At 39.3% G+C, this 25,100-nt stretch overlaps 2 protein-coding genes across 3 annotated transcripts; one reads left to right on the top strand and one right to left on the bottom strand.

The window, feature by feature from the left end:
- Positions 1-957: 957 nt before the first annotated feature.
- On the top strand, positions 958-18,661 carry LOC110695974 (histidinol dehydrogenase, chloroplastic-like). Of its 2 annotated transcripts, none has more exons than XM_021873222.1 (15): positions 958-1,167; positions 1,529-1,675; positions 2,975-3,096; positions 3,393-3,445; positions 3,558-3,630; positions 3,862-3,963; positions 4,055-4,156; positions 4,249-4,320; positions 4,408-4,470; positions 4,601-4,642; positions 4,801-4,860; positions 4,940-5,050; positions 5,502-5,672; positions 5,850-5,940; positions 18,038-18,661. In XM_021873222.1, exons 2-15 carry the CDS (start codon positions 1,549-1,551, stop codon positions 18,319-18,321), a joined length of 1,473 nt encoding a protein of 490 aa, XP_021728914.1. In that variant the 5' UTR covers positions 958-1,167; positions 1,529-1,548; the 3' UTR covers positions 18,322-18,661. The 2 variants fall into 2 exon arrangements, with proteins under 2 accessions (XP_021728914.1, XP_021728915.1); XM_021873223.1 differs by having other exon boundaries at positions 959-1,167; positions 1,584-1,675.
- An 829-nt stretch (positions 18,662-19,490) lies between these two features.
- Positions 19,491-23,850, bottom strand: LOC110695973 (beta-glucosidase 13-like). The gene is made up of 13 exons (XM_021873220.1): positions 23,468-23,850; positions 23,296-23,365; positions 23,070-23,128; positions 22,825-22,900; positions 22,284-22,361; positions 22,066-22,153; positions 21,381-21,636; positions 21,080-21,195; positions 20,671-20,900; positions 20,416-20,447; positions 20,230-20,332; positions 20,048-20,156; positions 19,491-19,832 (listed from the first exon to the last, which is right to left on the bottom strand). The coding sequence occupies exons 1-13, from the start codon at positions 23,630-23,632 to the stop codon at positions 19,664-19,666; spliced, it is 1,551 nt and encodes a 516-aa protein (XP_021728912.1). The 5' UTR covers positions 23,633-23,850; the 3' UTR covers positions 19,491-19,663.
- Between the last annotated feature and the right edge of the window lie 1,250 nt (positions 23,851-25,100).

Here is a 25,100-nt window from a genome sequence, read left to right as displayed (position 1 = left end):
TATTGTTCATATTTTTTTACTAAAAGTTTAAAATTATAGACGTGCTGCATTGCGATTGTTTAGATTTTTTTTACTAAATGTTCAAAAATGGCGTTGTTCAGATTTTTTAACTAAATGTTCAAAATTCTCGATTGTTCAGATTTTTTTACTAAATGTTCAAAAGTATAAGCATGATGCATTGCAATTGTTCAGATTTTTTAACTAAATGTCCAAAATTTGCGATGTTCAGATGCTACATGTTCAAAATTTGCAATTGTTCAGATTTTTTTTTACTAATTGTTCAAAAGTATAGGCGTGGTGCACCTATTTCTAGGTGCACCATGGTGCATCTATTTCTAGGTGCACCATGGTGCATCTTAAAATTTGCCAGAATCTGGTTCACTTTACTTTTCTTAATATCTAAATATAATACTTGTATTAACGTAATTCTAATTGGGTTAAAAAGTTGTTTAATATATACGAAATATTATTTGTTTTAATCCAAGTTTGGTATCATAAATTACGACAAAAACGCAGAAATCTGAAATTTTTTAAAGGGAAACGCTTAGAATTTTTGAATCTCCTAGGGACTTTCGAAGGAGATTCGAAAATTCTAGGCGTTTCTTCTCTAGAGTTTTTTTTTTTTTTTTTTTTTTTTTTTTTTTTTTTTTTTTTTTGAAAAACTAACAAGTTAGGGTTTAGGGCATGTTCTCATGCGTTGAAATTCAGTTCAGTTCAGTTCACCTCAGTTCAGTTCAGTTCCTAATTTCCTTCTCTTATAAAATATTCATTTCAGTCAATGAGAAATTGAGAATAGACCGTTAGTAAAAGAAAATGACATGTAAAGGTGGAATTAAAAAACTACATTGTTATTTTATTTTAAAGAAATTTTATATATATATATATATATATATATATATATATATATATATATATATATATATATAAAACTAGATTGTTATTATAAGGTGAGATTATTTACTTCTATTTTTCAGATTATCAAATGTCAACTAATTTTTTATTTTTTTATTTAATTTTTTTTTTCACAAAAAAAAACCCAAACTAGACTGACCCATTCTTAATCTTAAGAACTCTTTCACTTGCCTTCAAAAGAACTCTTTCACTTTGACAAGGCTATCTGACTGGACTCACTGAACATCAGACCCCCATTTTCTCTCTACCAATTTGGTAAAATCATCTTTTCTCTATTCTCTTTTCCTTAATTGTAAATTAATCTAGTTTATAAATTTCGTTTATTATTCGATTCAGTTACTGTATAATTTACTAATTAATTTACGATTATTTCTCTCCCCGAAAATTGATTCATTTTATTTCTTGAAATTCAATTTATGTAATTGGTCAATTTTGATTGAAATTTTGTTTCTTGATGTTGTGTTCTTCGTTATTTTTGTTGTTAAATTGAGTATTATTGCTTTATATTTGTGAATTGGAAGATTTTTTATTAATTGGATAGTTGTGCTTCAATAATTATTATTATTTTTTTTTTATGTGCTGCCCACAAACTGTTTGATAAATTGCCTCAATTAAGACTTGTTGAAGGAGTTGCTGATGGAGACTAAACTTGTATGCTTACATCGAACCAGTTTGTTATTCAACCCTTTCGAAGCTCGTTCCTTTCGATTGTCTTCTCCCTGCTCGTCGAAACCTAGTTTCCGGCCTCGAATTTTGTCATCAGGTATATGGTACTCTTACTTATTAACTAAATTAATCTCATTTCTTGTGTTTTAGGATGTAAAGTTATCAATATTACTATATTAGCGTTGTATGAACAATTGTTTATTCGTATCGTATCAAATTGTAGAAGTTGATGATGTTTCAATAATTAGTTCCCTTCTCCTGGAGCTGGTGCTGTTTATATATATATTTTTTAAACTTCTGTTATAGTTCTTGTAACAAGCAAGTGAATTGATGCATAGTATAAGCAAGTGAACTGAAATAAGTTTTGTATGAATTTCTGATACGAGGATATTACATGGATACTTGACCGTACAACATAGGTATAGGCACTTGGAGACTTTGCCTTGAGATGAAAAAATGCTAATGTTTCCAATATGGCCAAGTCCGACACTTGGATACAGAGAAGTAGAAAAACTTGTACATTAATGTCGTAGGTTTACCTTATATATGATTGCAGGAATCATATGCTAAGTGAAAGTTCTAGAGCTAACAATAAGATATAATTAGTCTAGGAGACAAGGCTAGAGTGCTCGATAACAAATAAAGCATAACGAAGACTATCACTTTACAATGGAATGTCAAGATTGTTTAAGTAATAAAGTTGTCGAACATTATCCTGTACAGTTTGCATTGGACAGATGGACATATACCTGTTTAAGACATATCCCGAGTACATGTAAGGTGCAATAGAAGTTTATGTAAATTTATTCTCTCTTCTGCCTGTTACTAATACTCTAATAGAGACTCTTAGTTTTTTTTGTTGATCTAATGGTGCTTACATATGCTACCCAATTCTTGCGTCACCCTGTTTTAAAGCTCTTAACTAATCTTACTACTCTCAATAGACCGTTTGATGCCAAATAATACTGAATGTTTGAAAGAACTTGTCACCCTTCTTCTATTAGTAATTTTTTATGATTATTTTTCACCCTGCTAAAACTGAGTGCAGAGATTGCAGAGTGTTGGTATGACCCAATTATCGTACACAGTAATTTAAATATAATTTTGTTATATCCTCTGATGGGTTGAGACAAGCTGGAAACTATTTCGGAACGGAGGAACTAGTGAACACAATTTTGTATCAGTATCATGTAATGCTCTGGTGCAAACTGAAACATTTTTTTGTTGATGACATGCTCATTTTTCTCTAATCTGTTGATTAAATTTGCTTGTTTTCGGTGTAATATTGTTGTGAAGAACTTTGTGTTGTTACCTTAGTATTACTCACTTGTTGGGAAATTTGTGTCCTTGAGTTTTTTTTAGTGCATGCTTCAATTGTGTGCTGCTTTTACATTAGGTTCAATGAGCAACGGGGTGAAATGTGCCTTGAAGTCTTACAAATTATCTGAACTTTCTATGTCTGAGGTTGATAATCTTAAATCTCGTCCCCGCATCGATTTTTCATCTATATTTAGTGTGGTGAGCTATCTTCTTTCCCTATTTACTTATCCTTTCCGTTAACATGCTCTCAAATGCTGAATAGGATATCCCACCATATTTACTAGCCAACTTAGTTCTCTCCATTGGATAATGAGTGTATTTTTTGGTGTTTGTAATTCTCATCTCTTTTCTTTTTTACTTGTGTGTGTGTGTGTGTTCACTGTGTTGTGTGTGTGTGTGTGGAGGGGGGGGGGGGTTCTCTCTTTCATCTTTAAAATTACAGCAGTCATTCTTGAAGGAGTCAAATGGTTTTTATCCCTTTTGAAACTTATCAGGTCCAACCCATTGTTGATGATGTCCGCACTCGGGGTGATGATGCAGTGAAAGAGTATGTTATCTATGCTTTTGGTGACCATATACATCCTGTTTTTCTCCCATTTTTTTCAATACACGTCCAAACTTGCACTATAAACTTACTTGGTGTAATGATCCCCTAACAGATATACCGTCAAGTTTGACAAAGTCAAACTGGATAAGGTGGTTGAAGATGTTGCAGACTTACCAGAGCCTGAGGTATTCATAAGATACTTCTCAAGGACTATTTTAATTAGAAATTTAGATTTTTTTTTTTTTTTTTTTTTTTTTTTTTTTTTTTTTTTTTTTTTTTTTTGAAACAAGAAATTTAGTTTTGGTTATTGAAAAATCAGTTCTCTTGTATATAATCTACAATAGGCCTACTAGATTTTGTAGCTCTTTTGTTATTGAAAAACCAGTTTCTTTTTCCTAACATCTTCAATATTGCAGCTTGATCCCCATATAAAAAAGGCCTTCGATGTTGCTTATGACAATATCTATGCATTTCATGCTGCTCAAAAGTCGGAGGAGAGAAGTGTTGAGAACATGAAGGTAAGTTTCATAGAGACATTGGTTGATTCCATTATCTTACATTTTCTTTTATTATCATCTTATAATGGCATTTGATTTTTTTCAAAGTCAGGGAGTTAGGTGCAAACGTGTAGCAAGAAGCATTGGCTCTGTGGGACTTTATGTTCCGGGAGGGACTGCTGTATTGCCATCCACAGCTCTTATGCTTTCAATTGTGAGTTGCAACTTTTTATCTTAGTGCCTCTAAATTTTAAGAAATTTCAAAATTTGAATAATGTTGACATCATTATCTACTTGTTATTCTAGCCTGCCAAAATTGCGGGCTGCAAAACTGTAGTTCTTGCCACACCTCCAAGCCAGGATGGCAGCATATGCAAGGTATCTTTGACTTCCCATCATTCCAGCAGTGGTAGAATGACTCTGGGAGTTTCCTGATGACTAATGCTCTCTTTTCTTCTTCTTTAGGAAGTCCTCTACTGTGCCAAGAAAGCTGGTGTCACTCATATCCTTAAAGCTGGAGGAGCTCAGGTCTGAGAGGCTGTACTATTTAAAAATACAATATTCTGTATTATGAAAAATTCTCCAACCTCTTGAATTCAACTTAAATCATTATTGTATCTGTTGGAGTTCATATCCATCCTCTTTTTCTATTGAACAGGCCATTTCTGCTATGGCCTGGGGAACATCTTCTTGCCCTAAGGTACTAACTACTAAGACTATAAATATCTATATTTGAGGTTGTTTTTATTGTTTCAGATATTTTGTATATATACACACCAGTGTGCCCGATGGTTTTTCTTTTTAATTGGAAATTCTTTGCCCAACTTCCATTTCTACTAATTTTCTTCAAATATATAGGTTGAGAAGGTCTTTGGACCAGGAAATCAATATGTAACTGCTGCAAAGATGATCCTGCAGGTAGGAGTTTAGTCACTTATTGTAGTTTCTTAGCTAAATTTAAACTTTTCTTCTGATTGACTTCCTCACTATCCATCAGAATAGTGAAGCTATGATCTCGATTGACATGCCTGCTGGCCCTTCAGAAGTTCTAGTGATTGCTGACAAGTATGCTAATCCTGTTCATGTTGCAGCAGACTTGCTTTCTCAGGTATGTCTCTGTACCCTTTTTTTTGGAAGCTAACCATGTTGATATCTGCATCATCATACGATTTCCTTAATAAACATATACGAAGTAATAGATTTTTGAAGGGAAGAGTAGGCAGCATATAATATGCACCCCTTCCGGGCCGCATTTTATATGCATCCAGGAAGGGCTTGAGCCCTTACATACCATGGAGAAGAGATAATCTACATTGCTGTCAGAGTGATATATGTTTTGCAAAAGTCCTCATCTCAATCACTGTTTTGAACAGGCTACTTTCATGCCCAACCTTTAAGTAGAAAAGGGGAATGGGATGCTATTTGTGTCTTTCATGTGTGCCTTAAGGCATTGTTGCTTAGAATGTTTATCAATTTAATTGTTTTGTATGTGTAAAATGGATCAATATTCTTGTCTGCTTGTGAAGTGATGTATTATTCAATATTTCGTGTTTTTTCAGGCTGAACATGGACCAGATAGTCAGGTTGTTCTCGTAGTAGCTGGTGATGGTGTGAATCTAAATGCTATTGAGGATGAAATTAGCAAGCAATGTCAAAATCTACCTAGAGGGGATTTTGCATCAAAAGCATTATCTCATAGTTTTATCGTGTTCGCTTGTGATATGGTTGAGGTTTGTGATTTTGTCTCTTTCAACTGCTGCTTAACATGCATGCTGCAGTATCTAATTTACATTTCCAAGTTTAAGTGTTTAACAAGCTTTCCATCTCCTACTAAGTGATCCTTTTTTATTCTTTTTATTTTTTAAAATGCACTGTCCGTTGATGTGTTTATTACATTTCACATGCAGGCAGTCTCTTTCTCAAACTTGTACGCACCTGAGCATCTAATTATTAATGTACAAGATGCTGAGAAATGGGAGAGCTTCATTGAGAATGCAGGTACATGTTTGAATCTTGTAGTCATCATACTTTGGCAAGCTTTTCTGTATTGGTCATTCATTTGTCTATAAGGTGCTTAAAGTAATCCATCTTTCTTCCCTGTTGGCACATATGCTTGAATTGGGGAATATATAATGAGTTTGTAGGTGGGTATTGCTAGTAGTAGTTGATTACATAGCTGTTAGGGGTGTTTGGGGAATGAATAATGAGATAGTAGGCGGGGCTGTGGAGAGGGGGAGGTATGTGTAATGGGTTGCTGCAACGGACTATCGTGTAGCAACAAGATGATATAGTCGAAACGTTGAATGTTTGATTGTTAGATAGCTTAAAGCTTGCGAAAGGGGTTCAATGGCTTTAGGCCATTACTCTCCATGAGTTACTTACAATTTTTCTTGATACTTTACTCTTCTAGGCTACCACTATTTTTACTACTACTAAATTGCGAATATTGGCAAACATAGCCTTAATTACTACAAGTACTACTCTGGTCCTCTTCCTCTTTTAACACGGAACAAACAAATAGCCAAAGGTGTTTGTCTGTTTTAACGGTCCTTTGTCTGACCTTGCATTGGCCACGGCTTGTTGTTGGTCTGAACTTGCTGTTGCTTCTATCGCTTGTGGTAAGTTAGTGTAACGGGTGGAGATGGTGGGTTCGTTGCAATACTCCCCAACCAAAAGAGCCACCTTGTCCTCACAATGGAAGTCCGGAAACCCACCTTGATGGCCTGAGTATCCTCCCAAGTGGACTCGAATTCCGGTAATCCCTGCCACTGTATCAGCACTTCCATTCCATCCTCCTTGCCCAATTTCGGCTTGCTGTCCAGCACTCTCTCGGGCTCAACTACTAGTTCCAACTCGGGTGTGATTTGAGTGGGAATATTTGGCGAGCTAGGGGTGATACCCAAGGCCTGCTTCAACCGAGAGACGTGAAAAACCGGATGGATCCTACAATCCTTTGGCAATCGCAGCTTGTATGCCACCTTCCCTACTCGTTGAATTACCTCAAACGGTCCATAAAAGCACGCTGCCAATTTCTCAAATGGCCTCTTAGCTAATGAACGTTGGCGGTATGGCTATAACTTAAGGAACACTCGATCCCCAACTTGGAATTCCACCTCCCTTCTCTTTATATCAGCGTTTGACTTCATGACTTGTTGAGCCCTTAACAAATTAATTTTCAGCTCATCCAACATCATATCACGTTCCTGTAATAACTCTTCCACCGTACCCACCGTGGTCTGCCCAAGTTCCATCCTCATCAAACGTGGTGGATCACGGCCGTACAGAACTTTAAAGGGAGTCATGTGGGTCGACGTGTGGTGGTGTTATAGGAATATTCAACCCATTGTAACCAGCGAGCCCATGACTTCGGTTGGCCACCTCTGACTGGTCGTCGGTTTGAGGCTGATAGGATGTACTACGCTTGAGGTCCGTCCCTTGCAAGCAAAACAACTCCTTCCAAAACGAGCTTACGAACACTCGATCTCTATCTGTCACTATACTACTAGGAACTCCGTGCAACCGGACTACTTCCTTCACAAAAATCTCAGCCACTCTCACCGCGAGGGTGCTTGAGCCCCAAAAAATGAGCATACTTGGATAGACGATCAACCACCACTAATATTGTATCAATTCCCTTATACTTCGGCAACCCCTCAATAAAGTCCATAGTGATGTCTTCCTACACTCATTTCGGGACGGGTAATGGTTGCAAAAGCCCCGCCGAAGATTGTTAGGAGTGCTTATTGCGTTGACAAAGTAAACACTCCTTGACATAGGTTGCGACTTCACGCCTTATCCCAACCCAAAACCATTCTCGTGCCAACCTCAAGTATGGTTTGGACTCACCCTCATGCCCTCCTTATGGAAAAACGTGATAAACTCGGAGCAAGAATTGTTTCGAGGCAGATTTAGGAGGAATTACCAATTGGCCTTTGTAAAAAACATGGTCACCATCTACTGTATATCCGCAGCTCCTCCTTCCTGTTATAGACCAGATTTTCGACCCCAAGATTAACACAAAGAATATTAATTTAAGGCTAAAAGCTTGAACATTTGATTGATTAACGGTTGGATTACATAAGGATAGCCATAACTTGGTTCAGTAGCTTTAGGCTACAAATCTCTCTAGTAGCTTGAGGCTACAAGTCTCTCAAGAGGTTCACTCAATTTCTGCCTCCCTTCTATGTTACACATACTAACTTACTTATACTAATGGTCAAGGTTGACCTTAAATCTTACATGTGACTACTTAACAAAAATGGAAAAACCATAATAAAACATACTAAAAGGTGATTGCTTTCTTTCCTTTTCTTCTTCTTAATTAAATTTGTCTTTTACTTAATTGCCCCCTAAAGTCGGTCTATTACACTTCCCCTTTTTCGATCGTCAGTTTCATCCCTTATATCCATTCATCTCCTCGAATTTCTCTCTCTAATTGATCCCAATCTACTCCTTGAACCGTAACCAAAGTCAACAATTTCGGCTCACCGACAACCTCGCCGCGCCTAGACAGCGCATCAGCTACCCGATTGGCCACCTCGGGTTTATATTGAATGTCGAAATCGAACCCGATTAACTTCCTAACCCATTTCTAGTATTCCGAACCCACTTCCCTTAGTTATGTTCTGAACTTTAAGCTCCGTTGATCGTTGCGTATGAGGAATCGCCGCCACAAAAGGTAGTGTTTCTATTTCTGGACGGCCAAACAAACCACCATGAGCTCCTTCTTGTAGATCGACTTACCACGGCCATTCCGCCACAAGACTTTATTAAAATAGGCCACCGGCTATCCCTCCTGCATCAACACCGCGCTGAGGCCTTACCCCAAGGCGTCTGACTCCACCACAAAAGAAACTTAGTGAAATCAGGCATAACAAGAACCGGTGTCGTCGTCATAGCATTTTAAGCTTCACGAACGCCTGCTCGGCCGTCTCACACCACCCAAAATTGTCTTTTTTGAGTTGGTCGGTGAGTGGCTATGTGTCACGGTCAGGGAGTTTGGACCCCGAAACGTGCAGCGCGTTTAGCCTTTTGGCGGCAAGAACGCTAGCCTTGAGCGGAAGAGGGGCTTGTGAGCACAAAGCAATACAAGCGGGCAATTAAATCAAAGGATCTCTCACGTCTAGTTGGCGACAGAGTGCGGGTGGTCGGAGCTTGCGACGGCCGATACTTCAAGGTGGGTACAAGCGGGTCCGAACCACGAGTTCTTAATGCATCAAGTTGGTTTAGAGGGGAGCTATTATGCAAGTAAGACAATATCTATAAAGGTCTAACAATAAACAAGCATAAAAGCAAAGCAACACTTGGTAGAAGGCTTAAGATTTCATTAATCATTCACCCTCTAAGGAGCTTTAAATTGATTACAAGGAGAATCCCTAGTGAACGCTGAAATGACAGTAACACAATAATGGGACCTCAAGCTAAGAAAACATAAACTAAACTATAGGAAAGCATCTAAAAGGAATCTAATACATCAAAAGGAGTTGGATTCTAACATCCTCCCCTACTTAAGCCGTTGACGATCTTGTCGACTTACAAGAGTTACAACATAACTAGAAAATCGTAAACTATCTTAAGTCTCTGACGCGCCATTGATGCGGCTGACAACCAGAATCTTTGGAGCTTGTCTTTGGGTTTATGGGCTCGTCACTCTTTGCTTCAAACCGGGTGTCGATTTTGAGGTTGGCGGGTGTGTATCTAGGATGTTGCCGATTCTTTGGGCTTCATCTCCCGCCTTTGGGCGTCTTTAGTGCGAGCTTTGTTTCTCTGGCTCCATCACTCGCATTGTTGATAGGTACTGGACTTCGGCTGGTGTAGTCATTTGCATGGAGTACATCCCGTAGTATGGGCTGTTATCTCTGCTGGTCTCTTTTTCCTCTTTATCTTTGGGACTCCTACGCAGACATAGATGACAATCTCTTTAGGATCTTGTCAAGCTCTTCTTTATGCTCGCACTCCCACCATTTGTGTGGGCCTCGACAAAGAATGCAGTTCGGTGGCTTGGTATTTGTCGAGGACGCGCTAGCCTTGGAGTTTCCGGAGTTGTGGGAGCCGGTCACATCACCTCCTCCACTTCTTCTCTGTTAAGTATTTGCGGTGTTGGACGATACTCGAGAGCCGATCTCTGCGCCCTTTGGAGAGCTTTGAGTCGGGCTATTGGAGCGTGTTGACGTCCCACTTGAATCATTCTCGGATTGCCGGCTTTTCCCGACTGAGTAGTCCATTAATCTCTCAGTGACACACATTGCAGCAGCAAGGGTATCAATCTTCTGCCTTAAAACTTCTCGCTGCGCCCATTCCTTCAACCCATTGACAAAATTGAACACTCGATCTTTCTCATTCATGTCTGTGATGTCCAACATTATCGTCGAGTATTTTTTCACATAGTTGGAATGGAACCCTTCTGGCGGCACTCTATCAACTTCATCCGAGCAACAAATTCTGTGTTGTCGGGGTAGAATTGTTCTTTGAGTTCCCCTTTAAACTCCACCCAAGTATCAATTTTGATTCTTCCTGCTTCGCTGCATGCTTGGTGCGCCACCAAAGCTCTCGGACAAGTACATGATGGCAGTATCCACCTTCTGATCGCCACTCAATTGACACACTCGAAAGTATTGCTCCATGTTGAAGAGGAAGTTATCTACTTCTTTAGCATCTCTAGCGCCGCTGTAGTTGCGAGGTTTGGGCGGCTTGATCATCGCCGCACCAACCCCATGTGCGTCTCTGCCCACAACGCGCGTTAAGATAGCACATTTCTCAAGTGCTTCATTGGTTATCCTTGAACAAATTGCAATTGTTCGCGGAGAGCATCTCTATCTTCCATCAATTTCACAAATTGCTCGGCTTGCTCGCACACAATGACTTGCAGCCGGGACCATTCGTCCTTTTTCGTCTCGAGCCAACCGAGTCTTTCCTCTATGAATTACATCTTCGTGTAGCCCTCCTGGGTGCCTACACGGGTTGCTTGCGACGAGGTTTGGGCCTCCGGATACCAACTGTCACGGTCCGGGAGTTTGGACCCCGAAATGTGCAGCGCACTCTAGCCTTTTGGCGGCAAGAACGCTAGCCTTGAGCGGAAGAGGGGCTTGTGAGCACAAAGCAACACAAGCAGGCAATTAAATCAAAGGAGCACTCACGTCTATTTGGGCGACGGAGTGCGGGTGGTCGGGGCTTGTGACGGCCGATACTTTAAGGCGGGCACAAGCGGGTCCGAACCACGAGTTCTTAATGCATCAAGTTGGTTTGGAGGGGAGCTATTATGCCAGTAAGACACAATATCTATAAAGGTCTAACAACAAACAAGCATAAAAGCAAAGCAACACTTGGTAGAAGGCTTGAGATTTCATTAATCATTCACCCTCTAAAGAGCTTTAAATTGATTACAAGGAGAATCCCTAGTGAACGCTGAACTGACACTAACACAATAATGGGACCTCAAGCTAAGAAAACATAAACTAAACTCTAGGAAAGCATCTAAAGGGAATCTAATACATCAAAAGGAGTTGGATTCTAACACTATGCTATCTGTGCATAATGGAAGATGAACTTCGTATAGTAGCAAGTGAGGCCTAAAAAGCCCCTTAAGTCTCTTAAGAACTTGGGTGTGGGCCACTTAATCATGGCTTAGACTTTTTCTTTGTTCACAGCTACTCCATCTCTTGAGATGATATGACCCAAATAAGCTACCCTCTCTTTACCAAATTCACATATTTTTATGTTGGCAAATAGAGAATGGGCTTTGAGAACCGACAACACTTCCTTCACATGTTGAACATGTTCATCCTTGTTGGAGCTATACACGAGAATATCGTCGATAAATACCAGGACAAATTTGCGCAAAAAATGGTCGGAACACCTTATTCATCAAAGATTGGAATGTTGCCGGGGCATTAGTTAATCCGCAAGGCATTACTAAGAACTCGTAATGTCCTTCATGTGTCCTAAACGCCATCTTGTGGGCATCCTCCGGCCTCACAAGGATTTTACGATAACCCGCCTTAAGATCAAGCTTGGTGAACATTTGGGCTCCGTGCAACTCATCTAAGAGCACATCGATTACCGGGATGGGGTACTTATTTGATACGGTTTCCTTGTTGAGTGCCCGGTAATCCACACAAAATCGCCACGAACCATCTTTCTTCTTGACTAGTAATACCGGGCTCGAGAATGGGCTTGTAAAAGGCCTTATGATTCCCGCCAATAGCATTTCCCCAATTAGCTTCTCAATTTCATCCTTTTGAAATTGAGGATCTCGATAGGGACGCAAACTCACCGGGTTAGTACCCTCCTTTGAGCACTATGGAATGCTCATGACCCCGAGTGGGAGGTAGCCCTTTCGGTTCTTAAAAAACATCCTTAAATTTGGCCAACACTTTTTGGAGGAAGGTGAGTATCAAGTCTCCTGCTCCTTTTTTCCTTCCACCAAATTCAATTCAACCAAAAGACCTCCCTTTTGCTTCTTGAGAGTTTTAATATGGCCTTGAGCGTGACTCCGGTCGCCTCTAATAGTCACCATTCGATCTCCCAATGAAAAGCTCATCTCTTGTAGCTTCCAATTAGTTAGCACGATCCCTAATTTTTCCAACCATTGCACCCAAGAATCACATCGGAGTTGCCTAGTTGGAGTGGCAAGAATTCCTCTTCGATTTGGACATCCTCATCTAGTTTCACCTTCACGCTTAAGCATTGCCCTTGCCCTTGATATTTTCTTCATTCCCAAATGAGCTTCTCCACGGCTTGCAATGAAACGAAGTTGTGTGTTGCGCCGGGATCAATCATTATCACTATTCTCTACACATTGATCTCACCCTTAAGCCTCATGGTCTTAGGATTAGATAAGCCTACAATGGAGTTCATGGAGATAGTCAGCTCCTCCACGCCGGAATTCTCCATTGCCACAAGTTCCCCACTCTACTCACCTTCTTTCTCCACTAGAAGCACACGTAACCCCTTGGCTGCACACACGTGTGTGGGCCCCGTCCACCTGCCATCACATCTGAAATACAGGCCTTTGGCCTTTTTCTCTTGAATTTCTCTTTCTGTCAGCCGCCTTACATTTTCGCTGAATTGGGTGGAGCTTGGGTTGCTGTGATTTTGGTAAGAGGTGTTTGGTTGGGTGACACAAGCTGTGGAGCTTTATGGGTTTTGGACGTTAGGCTGATTGGTTCGGTAAGAGCGGGTGGGTTGGACTTGTGAGTTTGGGTAATGAGTAGGCTGAAAATTTGGGTTGTGTTTGAGCTGGCTAACCCCTAATGAGGTGGAAGTTGGGCTACGGTTGAAATTTGAATATGGACCCCGTTAACATAAGCTCCACTGGGTTTCTTTAGCCCGTTAACCCGATTTTGCTCCTCGACCCGTATGGCAAGGTCCATCGCATCCTCTAGGGTTAACGGTTTCAGCATCCGGATCCCCGCCCTAATCTTCTCCTTAAGCCCATTTACAAATTGTCCCTTCATTATGCTCTCAGGAACATCAATGGTGATGCCTTCTCTTTGAACATTTTCCGGTACCCCACCACCGTGGCGTGTGAGTTACCGCCAAATACTTCGTGGAAGGTTCTCGCATATACCGGCCTCAACTGAGTTAACACCTGCATCTTCATATCCTCCTAATGGACCACCGGTCGTCGGCGATGTTCCCATTGGTACCACCTTAACGCATCACCTTCCATGACTACAATTGCCGCTTGTAATTTTTCCGCCTCCGTGAGTCAGTAAAATTGAAAGTACTGCTCTCCTCGTAAAATCCAACCATCTAGGTCCGACTCGTCGAACATTGGCATGTCAAGTTTCCGGTACTTCTAGCTACCACAATTTTTCGGGCGGTCTTCGTAGTGGTTTCGAATTCCCCCTCCGGCTTCGGGGTCCCACTCCCAATTCGAATTCTAGGAATTCCGGCCACCCTGAAGCGTTATCCGCCTCATCCTCCACCGGTTTGCCCAAGTCCTTAATCGTGGCTAGAACACCCCGAATTTCATCATTGTTCTTCATCAACGCATTTTGTTGGTTCTGCTCATTGCGAAACCTGTTAACTTGTCCTTCATGCCTGACGTCGTCGATGGTGGCTCTGTTCTTGCGGGCTTCTTCCTCCTGGTTCTTCAATAAAATATGCTTAAGAGAATTTTCCCCCTCCCCGATTTTCTCAAAAATCTCCTCTACTCGTTTTTCAAGGCGGCTATTCGTTCAACGGTCGTCGTCGGGGCTGTCGGCGCCATCAGGATATTTTGTGGACTAACTTTTTTCTAAGTTAGGGACCAAGGAGGTTCCTGTGATGGGACCTAGGTCAAGCCTAGACCAGCCTAACACTAAAGCAACAAAGAATAAATGCACACAAGTGAGAGACAAGCACCAACAACGTAAACACTTTATTATTTTCGTGGCCTACAAATTACAAGGAGTTTCTCTCTCTAGAGTTCCCAAATTCGATGCCAAGCAAATGAATACCTTGACCTATTTATAGGCGCCAACTCCAGTTAGATACACTACACCCATGATCTAGTAACCGCCTACTACTTGGACGCTTACTTGGATAGTTGGATGTATCTGGACTTGTCCACGTACTTAAGGAAGTTATCCACGTTCATCATGCCCTTGTAACTGCTTGGTAACCGCCACACCCCACTATGCCATGTTCCTATATTTTAGGAGACATGCATCAGTTATGCCTATATGGCGCTCAACCGCCTCATCAGTGTAACTGTCCACTCCTTTAGTGTTCCTATTTTCTAGGGCGACTAAGTGAGTGGTGTAACTTCCACATGACGTGGCACTATCCTCTTAAAATAACTGCCCACGTTCATGATTACACCCCACTACTTTGGTGTTCTTATTTTATAGGAACCGTCCCCGTAGTGGCTTAACCGCGTTCGCGTCCGACCATAGTCACAAGCATAGTCAACATAACCGTTAGTCAACCCACTAACATCATGGTCCTTATATTTTAGGAACCATACTTAGCCATGTGCTAACTCTAGACGTCCCGACAATTTAGGAGAGTGGTGCAACGTGTAGGGGTGTTCAAAAATACCCGACCCGATTGTCCCGACCCAATTTCCCGATGACTCGGTGAATACCTGACGGGAAATTTTGGAGAAAAAACTTTTTTTACGGGTCAGGTATTTTAATTTACTATCGGGTACCCGTGAATACCGAATTGCCTACTATCCGGGTCGGGACATTGGGCGCATACTTTCATTCTCGGGTACCCGATAGTAAATTAAAATAAAAAAAAAAAAAATTCGCTACTAAGCCAGTAGCCCAGTAAGGTCAGCCCATACCACTATTGAGAGGAAATTAGGGTTCTCAATCTTCCTCTCTCTCTCCGCCGCTTAGTGTTCCTCTCTCTCTCCTCTCTTGCTGTTCCTCCCCCTCTCTCAGCTGTTCTCTCTCCTCCCCCCTCTCTTAGATCTATATATCTCTCTCAAACCTTCAGAAGTTCACAGTTTATACACACACCGCGCGAGAGAAAACCTTCATCAAGCAGCAAATCGAACCATGCCACACGAGATCTACGATCGACGGTCGATCCAACCACACGAGAGATCTCTCACCACAACCGTTGCAAGATTGAGTTCAGATTGTAATGTGCTAAGCTGCAACGTTGATTATACTTGAACCAAGTAACTTGATACTTATGGGTAGTCTGATTTCATAATCAAATTTGAAAGTTGAGTTGGTTTGTAATTGTTCATGGTGTTTTGTCTTTCTTTTTCCTTTTTATCTTTGATATTAGTTTACTGTAATTGTGGTTGCAACTTGCAATTGTTTTTCTTTGTTCAATTTCTTCTATTTGGTTGAACCATAATTAACTTTGATTTGTGTTTGAGAAATACATAGTACGAGTATGTTTTCTTTGGCTTTCAAATTCACCCAATTAATTTTTTGTAATTTATTTTGTCGGGTACCCATGACCCGACCCGGGAAATTCGGGTACTTGATAACCGGGTACCCGGATTTTACGGGACGGGTCATGGGCCGCGTTTTTAACTACCCGAAACTCCGGGTACCCGAAATCTCGGGTACCCGGATTTGAACACCCCTAGCAACGTGGGTGGATACCTTAACCGTCTATTAGCCCCACTACTCGGCCAATCCGGCAATCCCTAGATTCAAGGCGACCACATGTAACCACAATGACTAAGCATAACCGTCAAGGAGAACTTACTATAAATAAACCACTAAGTAAAGCTTTGGTTAGACCAATCATCAAGCTAAGACCTTTCCTGACCATCCAGCACATAGCCACACTAGCCCATGGTTCCCCCGAAGGATCCATGGTCATCGTCCGCACTTGTTCCTCCATGCTGGAGCTACTACAGTCTCCACTATAGTAGTGGACCATAGAGACACCTTCACAGGATCCCAAGAGCATTCCTTAGCCAAAGCACGCACCATTTAGCTAGCATGCCCATACTAAGTCCCAAGCCCTTGTTAGTCACCTCGCACCTACCGAGTCGATTTGTCCAATCAAGTGTCCACCTTAGCCATCCAAGTGTGCTATAGTCCCCATAGGTCATCTTATGTCCAAAACTATGCCCAAGGCCCCTAGCCCTAAGGCCACTCTTTGACCCTAATCCTTGAGTGAGCACTCGCCCCCTAAAGAGCTTTATTTTGATGTGGCCATGAAATACCCAACTGACAGTAACACAATAATGGGCTCTCATGCCTGATCCTTGAACCCAACCTTGGGCCTATGGCCATGTATGATCTATTAGGGTCCTAATAAGTCCCCTCAATAAGTATCAAAGGTTATTATGGAGTTTTGCTCATCCAAACACTCCGAGGATTTTTTAGTGCGCTCGCTCGCGTGCTAGCCATAGGCCCAAGGCCTAGCTGGCCAATGCTTTGCTAGCACCATGGTCTAAGCACTTGGGGATCATCCATGATAACCTCACAAGCCTTAGACATGGTAATGAGCAACTCTAGCCTCACTTGGCTCGTTCTTTCCGAATCGAGCATGCACTTGCTCACGTAGGCAAGCGGGATCCCGAAGGCCTTGCGTGCCTATGCGGGGTGGTCGACGGCCTTGTCTAGGTCGACCCAAAAGTGACCATGACAGTAGCTCTGATACCAACTGCAACGGACTAGCGTGTAGCAACAAGATGATATAGTCGAAAGGTTGAATGTTTGATTGATAGAAAGCTTAAAGCTTGCGAAAGGGGTTTAATGGCTTTAGGCCATTACTCTCCATGAGTTACTTACAATTTTTCTTGATACTTTACTCTTCTAGGCTACCACTATTTTTACTACTACTACATTGCGAATATTGGCAAACATAGCCTTAATTTCTACAAGTACTACTCTTGTCCTCTTCCTCTTTAACACAGTACAAACAAATAGCCAAAGGTGTTTGTCTGTTTTAACGGTCCTCTCTCTGACCTTGCATTGGCTACGGTTTGTTGTTGTTGGTCTGAACTTGCTATTACTTCTGTCGCCTGTGGTAAGTTGGTGTAACGGGTGGTGGTGGTGGGTTCATTGCAGTTGCGAATTGTAGTGACTAATGAGTTAGTGAGAGAAACCCAATCAGCTCGAATGCAGTGTCACTTGTATTGATCATTTATATATTGCAAAATATAATTAAATTTCTCTTCTTCCTTGATTTCTATGATTAATTCTTCTCTCTTATTCAATCATATAAACATTGAATTTTTAGCACAAAGCTCCCAACCTCTGCAAGAAATACACTCTATTGTATTTTCTAATCTACTTCTCCCTTCATCCTATAGTTTTTTTTAGATGATTGTCTCACAATAAAGTTGTCTACTTGTGCAAAGATTATGGAAAATGAGAAAGGAGGGAAGGTGCATAGGGCTTAACTTTCAAAAGGCCAAGATGAAAACTTGCTTTGGAATTAGGAAAAATTGTTAATTGTGGGACACTTCCCAAAATGAAGATGTTTACTGAGTGCCAGAGAGAGTATATATCTTTTATATAAGAATAGACAATGCATTTGCCAATGTTAGTGCTGTTGTAGTTTCCATAATTTTTATATGGCATATGCTAATGTATTCAAACCAAGTAACTTTGAATCCCAAAAATTGAGTAAATTTCTTGCAGATTTTTGCTGCTAATTTCCTCTGTACTGATGATATTTGCAGGATCTGTATTTATGGGCCAATGGACACCTGAAAGTGTCGGAGATTATGCTAGTGGAACAAATCATGTCCTTCCTACATATGGTTATGCAAGAATGTATGGTGGAGTGTCACTTGATTCTTTCCAGAAGTATATAACAGTTCAATCTCTGACTGAGGAAGGCCTAAGAAATCTAGGCCCATACGTGGCAGCCATGGCTGACGTTGAGGGACTGGAAGCTCACAAGCGAGCTGTAACCTTAAGGCTTCAGGATATTGTGGCAAGGCAAGGGTCAAACTTGAGATGATACAGACGAACTGTGACCTTAAGTATGTGATTTGTCTTTGCTGTTTTGAGATAAAGCTGGTGTAAGTGCCTCAGCCTCACATTGAGGATGTGTTGTGGAGTTGATTTTGTATTTTTGTTACTACTAGTACCCTGTACTCTAAAATAATGAAATTGTAACAGAGAACTGTTGCAATATTTTTGATCTTTCATCACTTTTCATCTTTCTAATTTGGATTTTTGGGTAAATCTCAGATGATTGCCAACTACATGAGATTTTAGCCGAGGTCTCAAAAACAAGTTTCCTGAACTTTTAATTCTTCTTGCATCATTTATCCATTAATCTCTGTAATTTTGTTTTAGATTAATGTAACATGTGAGCTTTCATGCTTATACATAATTCATATAGAATGAATAAGAATTCGTTTGATACCCTTAGCACAGTGTATATATCCTGTCAAAAAAGAAAAAGACAACAAAAAAAAAAAAGAAAAGAAAAGAAAGCAGTGTATATCTAAGTGCTACACTTTGCTGATATAACTCAACTGAACTTTATTATATCTTGCAGAACTTGGTGTTGGGCTGTAGGTTACAAAACTATGATTCTGGTGGCGCACATATAGACTCCATGGAGTAGATGGTTCATCTTTGGAGAGCATAGTACCAAAAATGACATGATAGTCGAAGGTACAGTGTTTGACATTTGATAACGCATGAGTGCTAAAATCGGTAGAGTGAAGCTTCTCTCTTCAAGCCTTCATGGGCAACGTATGTGCACATATAAATTATGGTTTCAACCCACCGTGTACTGATCATGACATGCTTCTCATGCTGAAGGTGAGGCCGCTTACTATTTTAATGTGAATGATGCAGTTAAGCATGAATAAGTTGTGTGGGTAATGGGCTGTCAATGCTTCTGTTATGCATAGCTTCGTCCCTCAAAATAACTGCAGTATTGACATCCCTGGCAATCCTACAGCTCTACCGAACCATGATGTCTCGATGAGGGTGATTATAATGGCTCAGTCTATCAGAGTTGCCTTTGGCTCACTTCAGTTGAGGTACAAGAGCTGTTACTTTAAATTTTTGTACTTATCCAATGAAGCAGCAATTTCCACATTATTTATTGACTTTTAAATAACCAAAAGACAAAAAAAGGAAGAATAAAATTTCTAAGGTTAACGAACAAGCTTATTCAACTCTTACTATGAATGCTTATTCTTGTAATTGCATGCTGTCGGAATTCAGATTATCAGGCAAGTGTACAGTCAATAGCTATAACTGTTAAAATTTGAAACAATACCCAATTCATAAGTTAAAAATACACTAGGAAAACTACAGATGAACATATAGCTAAGATGATCTCATTTCCGCAGAAATTTTTTGAACCACAAGGCAGAGCTTTTAGGATACCTCTTCAACCCGTTCTGAAAATCGACATAATTGATCCCGTATCTGATTGTATAACCAAAATTCCATTCAAAATTGTCCAGCAGTGACCAAGCAAAGTATCCCCTTACATCAACACCATTTCTGTCACAAACAACATCCATTAGGTAATAATTATTCCTTCTGTCTGAGATTTAGGGACAAATTTTACTAACATACTGTATCTGATCACCTAATTTAAAGGTACATTAAGAAGCCCAGCTATAAACCATGACTAGTTTAGGGAAGTTGAAAAATATATGTGACAATTAATTCCGGACATAATTACAACATAAAGCTAGATATTAGAAGAGCCTTACTGAATTGCTTCTCTTAAGTAATGCAAATGATGGTAGTGGTAGTCTATCCGTATCGTGTCAGCTAGGGCTTCTTTAAGTGATAATGAGGAATTATTCTGCTCACCAATTCCTGCAAAAGAATCAAATACACATGAAAGATGCATAATACGTCTCATCTTTACAGACAGTAGTAGTAGTAGTACCATTTTCGGTGATATATATCTCTTGTGAGTTGTACTTGTCTTTCATGTAAAGCAGAAGATCCCGTAGCCCTCTTGGATAACTGTAAAACCCGTTTGTAGCACCCTGAAACAGGACTAGTTAATGCAATAAGAGGAAAAATAGTATGCCTAGAAGTAATAGTTTGATAGTTCTAGTTCAATTCTTACCTTTGGACCAATGGGAACTCCATGACGTTCATCTGCAATAAAGTTTTTGATAAATCTCACGCGATGCATTATATGAAAGCAACTTTTGAGTGTAAACAAAAACGTATAGGTGGATCTAGAAGCATAACCATAGTAATAACTAAGTTGAAAAATACCTTATAACAATAACACCACAACATCAATGTTACTAACTTACCATAACTTTGAAAAATTGGGATGAATATAATCACGTTGCAAGTGCTGAGAATTGCTTACTTGAATAGGTACCAATGCAATCTGAAAGGTAGCTGAATCTCGTTATTGAGCCATTGAAAGACATTGGAGGAGCATTCGCTACATACGAAGCAGTGTAATAATTCAATCCTAGAAAATCAAAAGACCCTTTTATCATCTTTGACTGCTCTTTCGTGAACTTTGGCAATCGATCCTTGACTAAAGAACTCATGCTGTGTGGATAATTTCCTGTTGTAAGAGGTTCCATGAACCTAGTAACAGCAGAAGCGCAAGTATCAAGCAATAGTTATGATACTAATTGAGCTATTTGACATATTTTATGACTTGAGGAATGACCTTAGGAAGTTAGGAGGGTTCTACCATACCAGAATTTTTGCCAGGGCAGAAACAGAATAGAAGATTTTTGTAAACTGTCAAAGATATAACTTACCACCCAATTGTAAAGTCGAGTGCTCGTTGAGTAGCATCGCGGTCTTGTATAGAATTTGATAATGGTACATACCAATTTGTTGCCAAAACAATGCCAATCTTTCCCTTTTGAGATGCCTGCACTAATTTAGCAGCTTGTCAAATATCATGTCACATTTACAAGAATTACAAATTGCTAAATACAGTATGTTACTGCTGCATTTATGTACTCAATTTCTCAAATTTGTATGTTTCAAAGTAAGAAATCTAAGAAAAAGTTGATGACTAATTATCCTAGCTAGCAATTAAAGGTGGTGACTAACCTGATATTTTTGCTTGTACAGCTTGGCAGCAGCAGCATGAGCAAGAAGTAGGTTGTGAGCCACAACGTAAGGCTCAGTTCCGGAATCACCGGCAGAGCAATTGAGATTCTGCCATTTCGAACATCGACCTGGTGGTCCATATCCTACTGCATAGCCAGTTAAGTCATAATACAGTGGTTCATTCAGTGTAGTCCAATACTTAACTCTGTCGCCGAATTTTCTGTAGCATAGCTCTGCATAGTCTCTAAAATCATTTCTGTAAACAATAATATGATTATTTGTCACTTCCTAAACATCATTACATTCTAACTTAGTAGAATACCTCCTAAGGTTGTTATAAATGTCTATCAGACAGTTGATTAGGCTTATTGATTATTGACAATATATAAGAACATTTGCATCATGGTGGAATAATACAGAGTAATAAGTTAATATAGCTCAATGAATTTTCAATGCTTCCTAGTTTTCATTAAGTGTAGGTCATTAACATTATTCAAGAGAAGTGTTTGGCCAAAAATAGTCTTACAGTAGTTACAAGGATAAGGCTACTTACATCCAACTCCCGTAGTACCCCGAATGTGTGAGAGCCACACACATTTATAATTAAGTACTAGTACTTGATTTTCTTTTAATTAATTCTAGCTTGATATCACTAAATAAAAATCCAAAGAAAAATGGTGCTTACATTATATTTCTACTTAAGAATCCTCCATAATAATCTTCTAGAGCTTGAGGAAGATCACTGTGAAATAGGGTCACGAAGGGCTTTATACCTGCATTTAGATCCATCGTTGTCAAGTAGGCTATAAGTTGCTCTACACTACTACGCGTGATTTTGTCATAAGCTCCCAAACTAATGCCATCCTAGGAACCATACTAAAACTTATGGTGTGAAATCCGTACCATTTTTGAGTAACTCATTGATGAGATTGTTGTAGTATCTGATTCCTTTCTGATTGATTCCTCCACTTAGCTTTCCTTCTGGAAGAAAACAATGTTTTTGTGAGTTGTGAGTTGTGACTCATCTAGGAAATTAAAAGTTTGACCTTTTTTAAAACTAAAGCATCACATTATGATTGTCCATCCCCTAGGTGGGTTGTGGACTTGTGGGCCGAATTCTAGTCCACATGTCCAGCCTGGTCCTGAACCAGCAAAATTGCCTCGTGGGCCAATCATGATCCTCCGCCCATCAACCCGACCTATTGACTTAGATATGCCAATAAATGACACGTGTGATTCACACGCTAACCACATGCTGGTACATGTTATACACATATCAAATCAAAACAACCCTTAGTAACTATTACGGCAAAAACCCATTGATAATTTAGTTATAAGAATGTCATTGAAAAACAAATTAATTAAACATGTACTTGTACTAATTGAAAGATACCAAAGAAACTATGTTTGTTTTAGGGAATCAAAATGACAAAATGGCTCTTACTTGGCAGTAACCTGGACCACGAAATTGAAAATCTGAAAGCATCTAATCCCATTTCTTTTATGAGCTTCACATCTTCCTGCAATTCAATTCAAAATTACTAGATAATGAAGAATATCAATCAATAGTACCAAAATACTAATTAAGCTGGTTAATTTGATATATACTTCATGCTTCGTATGTGAAAACCTATGAGCATCTAATACCCCTCTCTAGACTATTCTGGAATTACAAATAAACAAACTTACTTTGTATCGATGGTAAGAATCTGTAGCAACATCGCCATTGCTACCATCCACGATTTTACCTATAAGCCAACATTATAACAAACAAGGCAACACAAGTCATTAGTCATTACTATTCGAGGATTAATGACTACATTAATTTTCCAGACATCCTAAAATAGTACTCTAACTATTATTTTCAAACATAGCGTAAACATAAGGAGGGAGAGAAAGAGAAACAGGGAGCAACCTGGATATTTATGAACATAGGTATCCCATATGCTAGGACCTTTACCATCCTCCTTCGCTGCACCTTCATACTGAAATGCAACAACCATATCAATCTAATCCAACTCGAGACACGAAAACAAGATGGAAACACAGCAAGCTAAAAATTAATCATTCATCGATTTCCTTATTACCTGGTAAGCTGAAGAAGCAACGCCGAAAATGAATTTTTGAGGAAAGGAAGTACGGTTGAGCAAACTAGTATGGTAGTTTTTCAAAGCAATAGATTGTCTAATGTTAAACACAAAATTTAACCCCAAGATTATCATAAGAGTAAAAATCCATCTTCTATTACCCATTGAAATTTCTCACTTCTTTTTTTTTTTTGTTTCTTCAATGCTGAGTGAATAACAAAGACTTTATCATTCACTAGCCCTGCTCTAATAATGTTGCAATCTTCTAGTTAGAGTACTCTATTATATGGGCACTCTTGGACTGTGTTACTTGTACTCGGATACCCATGTCTGACACGTGTGTCCAAGTATATAACTCGGCTATTTTAACCCAAAATGAAATACCGAAGTTTTTAGGATTCGACATACAGTATATAGATACTTGAGGTGACATGGAGGGTCCGGATGGATAGCATAAATCCCAACGTAGCTTGTACTGCACTTAGTTATTGACACGCACAAATTTCACTGAATATTTTCTGTTAGTACGTGACTCACATACCAAAGTTATATTTTGGCATATATATTGCTGGTATACCAAGTTCATCATATCACAAACATCGAGAATATCAAAATATTACAATCTGCAAATTTTATGATTCGTTTGATTATAACAAAACTTTGTCATACTGTATACGTTCTAATTAAAACTACTGACAAAAACATGGATTTTAGTGAAACCTCTGTATTTCATTTGTGTAGCTGATCCAAGCATTATTAAAAAAAAACATGCCTAGAGCTATAGAATTCAAATGAACATGAATGATCCTTGTATAAATCTGTCAACTGGAGTCCCTTAATAAGACTAGTACAATAATCTCCTGTCTAAAATTTCTTGTTGTACGTTTTGACTTTTTGTGAGACAATCACGACTAAATGTTCATTATATAAAGAATATTTAGTGACGAAGATAGTGTATGTCAAAAATCCATGTAAAACAGGTAATTTTCATTTCACTAGAGAATATAGATGATTAAGGACGTGTTTTTTGAATTCAAACATAACTATAGCTAGCATTATAGATAGCAGCACAGTAAGGGCACTAACATCCAACTATAAAAGTAGTTCCATAATCTATTGGGTGGGTTAGGAAGAATTTACTTCCTAGGCATTATGATTTGATCAAAGAAAAATGGCTAAATCATTAAGTTGTTCTTAGAAAGCCGAAAGAATAAGAGGATTCACTTGATTGCAAACAGAAAAATGTGTAATTAAGATGGTCATGGTAGTACTGTAACTCATTTTATCAGTTGAAGGTTCAAGGGCAAATAATATTGATGGAACTATAATTTTCAAAACATGCCAAAGGCTATATTTTCAAATATAACACTTGCAAACCAACATCAAATGATTGATATGCCAACCGTCAATTTAATGACATCTTAAGCATTTTTTTAATTTCTCTGGTCAAAGCAAAATTTTACAATCAACTTTAAGGTGTGCAATACGAGGCATGCCTTAAAGGGATCAAAGCAAAAAGGTTGTCTTTTCCATCAATCATTTGAAAGCACAACATATATCTTCAGTATTTTTATATGGAGTATATACAATATTGCATTTGATGAAATTTAAATTACTGTATTTTAATTTAATT

This window comes from Chenopodium quinoa, unplaced genomic scaffold (genome assembly GCF_001683475.1).
Source record: "Chenopodium quinoa cultivar QQ74 unplaced genomic scaffold, ASM168347v1, whole genome shotgun sequence".
NCBI classification, from domain to species: domain Eukaryota; kingdom Viridiplantae; phylum Streptophyta; class Magnoliopsida; order Caryophyllales; family Amaranthaceae; genus Chenopodium; species Chenopodium quinoa.
This window is presented reverse-complemented; position numbering and strand designations above follow the sequence as displayed.

Bases quoted from the DNA above. Each gene is read 5' to 3' on its own strand.
- LOC110695974 (XM_021873222.1), top strand. From the start codon at position 1,549: ATGGAGACTAAACTTGTATGCTTACATCGAACCAGTTTGTTATTCAAC. The intron at 3,446-3,557 runs GTATGTTATCTA...ATCCCCTAACAG, and splicing joins GGTGATGATGCAGTGAAAGA to ATATACCGTCAAGTTTGACA. The intron at 4,643-4,800 runs GTACTAACTACT...TCAAATATATAG, and splicing joins GAACATCTTCTTGCCCTAAG to GTTGAGAAGGTCTTTGGACC.
- LOC110695973 (XM_021873220.1), bottom strand. From the start codon at position 23,632: ATGGGTAATAGAAGATGGATTTTTACTCTTATGATAATCTTGGGGTTA. The intron at 23,129-23,295 runs GTTGCTCCCTGT...GTTGGCTTATAG, and splicing joins CTATGTTCATAAATATCCAG to GTAAAATCGTGGATGGTAGC. The intron at 20,448-20,670 runs GTAAGCAATTCT...ACTTTATTGCAG, and splicing joins TTGCATTGGTACCTATTCAA to ATGAACGTCATGGAGTTCCC.